Source organism: Medicago truncatula, chromosome 7 (assembly GCF_003473485.1).
Source record: "Medicago truncatula cultivar Jemalong A17 chromosome 7, MtrunA17r5.0-ANR, whole genome shotgun sequence".
Lineage (NCBI taxonomy): Eukaryota > Viridiplantae > Streptophyta > Magnoliopsida > Fabales > Fabaceae > Medicago > Medicago truncatula.
In genome coordinates this window covers 14478891-14482895 of record NC_053048.1, presented here as the reverse complement: position 1 = coordinate 14482895, position 4005 = coordinate 14478891, and the positions used below count along the sequence as shown (strand labels likewise).

Genomic DNA, 4005 nt, shown 5'->3' with positions numbered 1-4005 from the left:
GAAGTGCTTATGATGTTGATTGTGATGTTGTTATGTTGTTTATGATGTTGTTTATGATGTGATTATGTTGTTTATGATGTGAAGTATATGATGTTATAAAATGATGTTTATGTTGCTATATGACGTTGTGTATAATGTGATGAATATGAATTTAATGATGATTAGAAGTTGATTGAGTTATTAATGAAGTATTATAAGAAGAGTAATGTTATTAATTGATGAAGTATAAGTTGTTAAATGCTTTTGATGAATTATATGCTTATTATTATTGAATGTGAAACCTCACCTCTTGTGCTTGGAAATGTTGCTCTTCGTATGAGTAACATGCAGGTGATCGAGTTTAAGTTGCTGTTAGATTGCTGTCGTGAGTGGACTATCTCTCACGTGTGTCTTTAGGTGCTCTGATACGTAACGGGATGAAAACTTTGTTGCATGCTTTTCTATTCCTTACGTATTACTTTATGAAGTTTATGACTATGTTTTTAGATTGGATTTCTATGAGATATTTATGATGAGGCCTTTGTGCCAAAGACTATTTAGATATTGAAATAAATTCTGCTGTCAAGCATTGAATATTTTGTTATTAAATTTTTGATGGATAATTAGTTAATTATTCTGTTTATGATTTTTAAAAAAAGAAGTGTAACATTTCGTTTATGTGGAAAACTCTGATTATTTTTATGAATTTTTTTTATGTTGGAAAAACGAAGTGTTACAGACGGAGGTAGTATTATTTTAAATCCTATTTGTAATATTTTTTTCGGGAGTAACTGTAATCCTTAATATTACAGAGAATCAAAGTTAAATGGGATCGATGCCATGGCGCGAAGTCTCTTATCATCTAATAGCTCTAATTGCGGGGATATCTAAAAAAGATGCTCCCCCTCTCATCCACATAAAAATCTTTCTTAGTCAGAGTTCAATCATGTTTATTGTTTTTACAACGTGTCGGCGTCAAAAACCATAATGTTGCAGCACAAATTGATGTCACATTTACAGAAAAAAAAACACCTTGCATACAACAACATATACCTAAGACCATGGTTAAGTGTTTACAACCCACTAATTAAAAATAAAAGAATGGAAAATTACTCATTTTGATTCAGTATATGATCTGGAACTAACCTACAAGAAAAACAGTGCTGACTACTTTCCTTTCCCCTTTGAAGCAAAACAAGACTTTCCATATATCTAACAGCTCTTATAGAATCATGCTTTCCACAAACCTGAAGATCCTTTATATTTTCATACTCAGGTTCATAAAATACCAACTTTTCATTTTTATCTTTGAAAAGAAATCCACTGCTCCCATAAAATCCAATAAACTTGGAAATCATTGGCACAGGTCCAACACTGTATTGCTTTATCCAAGAACCTTCATCCCAATAATCCTTCATTACCCAAACATCAAAGCATTTCTCATTTCCTCTTACAGGGTAAACAATAGCACCAATAGTATTCGTTTCGTTTAATGGTGCAAGGGTTTTAAAGCATTCGCCTGAAGAACGAGAATAGCCTATTTTGGGCACTTTTATCTTTCTAAAGGATTCGTCAACCATGTTGAATGCTAAAACAACATCTTCTATATTACCATATTTATCAACATAACCCCACCAATGAGTACAATAGTTGACATAAGTATAAACCCGAGACGATGAACCTGAAATTTCAATAGGAAGAGGAAGAGCTGCATTTTCAAGCTTTCTCCAAGAGTTAGAATTAAGACTATATAACTCAGCTGTCCAATGCCCTTTTTGTCTTTCATCTGTTTTCTTTAGCCAAATGTCTCTTAGCACAACAACTTTATAGTCATTAGTTTTCGGGTCGAGCCCAAATCCAGCAAAATCAGTGAGAGAATAATTGAGATTTAAATCTGTCAAATGAGATTCAGGCAAAGCCTTGAACTGTCTCAAAGAAGGGTTCATCATGAGATTTGGATTTCCTTGAAGAAAGTAAATGCCATTACATGGACCCATGATTTCAGTCCAATATTTGTGATCTGAATCGTATCCATCGGGAAGGTTTAAAAGAGAAGAAGAAACATGTGTTTTGGGATCATTAAAACTCCAAGAAAGAAGAGAAATGTAAGTTTTTATGCCGGAAATAAATGGCCGGCGAATAACCAAGAGATTCTCCTCTTGGTTTTGAGAGTAAATAAGATTGTTATAAAAAACATAGTAATTGGAAATAAAATGAGGATCAGTTATGAAATTGAACCAGGATTTGCAAACAAACTTGCATTTCAACAATTCTCTTGATGGCAACCTTGATAGAATGTTGGATACTACTTCTTGTGGTAAATGCTCCATCTTTGTAACTATGATCTTCGACTTGGATCTTTGAACTCTGCTCAATGCTAATTTGGAATAAAGAACTTTCTTCACGAAAAATAGAAGAAAGAAAAAAAAGCAAAAAACAAACATGATTTTAAAAATGGTATATTATCTATGTATTTGTATATGGATTTGATTGAGGAGTGGGCATGATCTTGTGCTTGGAAACCATGAAGTTTCAGATGCCTTTATAATCGTGTACCTAGTGGTTTCATCTTGGTTTCCACATTCACATTCACAAGTCACATGGTAGATTCCTTCATAAAAAAGTCACAAGGTTTATTAGTTATTTATTAATATTTATCGAACCATATATTAAAGTAACGTTGATTTTAGACATATTGAAGTCATGTCATATATATTTAAAAATACCATGAGCTGTTTCTTAAAAAAAAAACAAAAAATACCATGAGCTGTACTTAGTAGAACGTGGTTGGAACCATTATGAGTAGGTACAATTTCATTTTGTTTTTTATTTGTCTATTTCTTGTATCAACTCTCATAAGGATTTTTCAAGGCTTAAATGCACTTTTGGTTCTTTATGTTTGCCACCATAGCAATTTTGGACCCCTAACAAAAACAATGCAATTTTGGCCCCTTAATTTTCCCAACTATGCTGAGAAGCCGCCACATGTCCCAAAAAGGGGCCATAATCGCAACTTTTTGTAAAGATAAGGGGCCAAAAGAGCATATTTCCCTAAACAAGGCAAAATTAGGGGGTAAAAATTGCATTTTTTTTGTTAGAGGATCAAAATGGCTACGACGACAAACATAAGGGGTCCAGAGTGCATTTAAGCCATTTTTTAAAGGAGATTTACACGATTGGGTATGCTTGTGCAAATGCGGTCATATGTAATGTCTGTCCTCGTTTTTACTATAATAATCGAGCATGTATTCATCCTTTAATTTTCAATGAAATCCGTTAGTTCGATTCATTGAAAATTAAAGGATGAATAGGGGTGGGCATGGTTTGGTTAACCATATTAACCGAACCGAATTGAACTGAAGTATTGAAATGGTTCAGAATAACCAAACCGAACCGTCTAAGGTTTGGAACTAACCGAACTGAACCAAAGTTATGGTTCGGTTAACCGTTTGCTTACCTATTAACCGAACCGAACCAAAATCAAAATTTTGAACCGAAATGTATTTTTTTATCCTTTTGTGAATTTAATTGTGTTTTTTTGTCCTTTTTAAATTTAATTGTAGGGTATTCGAAAATTATGATTATATAAAGTGTAATCCATTGATAAATGTTTGTTTACGAATAATGGTGGTGATGAGAGTGTTCACTATTCTTTTGGCTCTTCTTAAATGAGCTGAATACAGCTTCTAACATGTCATACGTTGTCTTTATAAGTTTTCTATTCTTCCAAACAATCTCAACAGTGTTTATGCTACTAGATAAAACCAAATGAATCAATCCAAACAGGCCCTAAGTTCTAACAGAATGTTAGCTGATTTTGGAACTAACAGTTATTTTTTACTTTTTTTGTTTACTGAACTTGCAACTAACTTAACTGATATAGCAATAAATCCTATCCTCAAACTTCATACAGATTTTATAAAATCAAAGTAAAGAATGAATGATATAAAAAGCTTACCGTAAGAAATCCAGTGGAAAGAACATTTTTGGCGTCAAAAGCATGGAAATGACGGAATTCTGGTAACC

The 4005-nt window shown here is 32.8% G+C and overlaps 1 protein-coding gene across 1 annotated transcript; it reads right to left on the bottom strand.

The window, feature by feature from the left end:
- Positions 1-890: 890 nt before the first annotated feature.
- Positions 891-2561, bottom strand: LOC25480106 (F-box/kelch-repeat protein At3g06240). Its single transcript, XM_013587459.3, has one exon. The coding sequence runs from the start codon at positions 2421-2423 to the stop codon at positions 1089-1091; it is 1335 nt and encodes a 444-aa protein (XP_013442913.1). The 5' UTR covers positions 2424-2561; the 3' UTR covers positions 891-1088.
- Positions 2562-4005: the final 1444 nt, after the last annotated feature.

Bases quoted from the DNA above. Each gene is read 5' to 3' on its own strand.
- LOC25480106 (XM_013587459.3), bottom strand. From the start codon at position 2,423: ATGTTTGTTTTTTGCTTTTTTTTCTTTCTTCTATTTTTCGTGAAGAAA.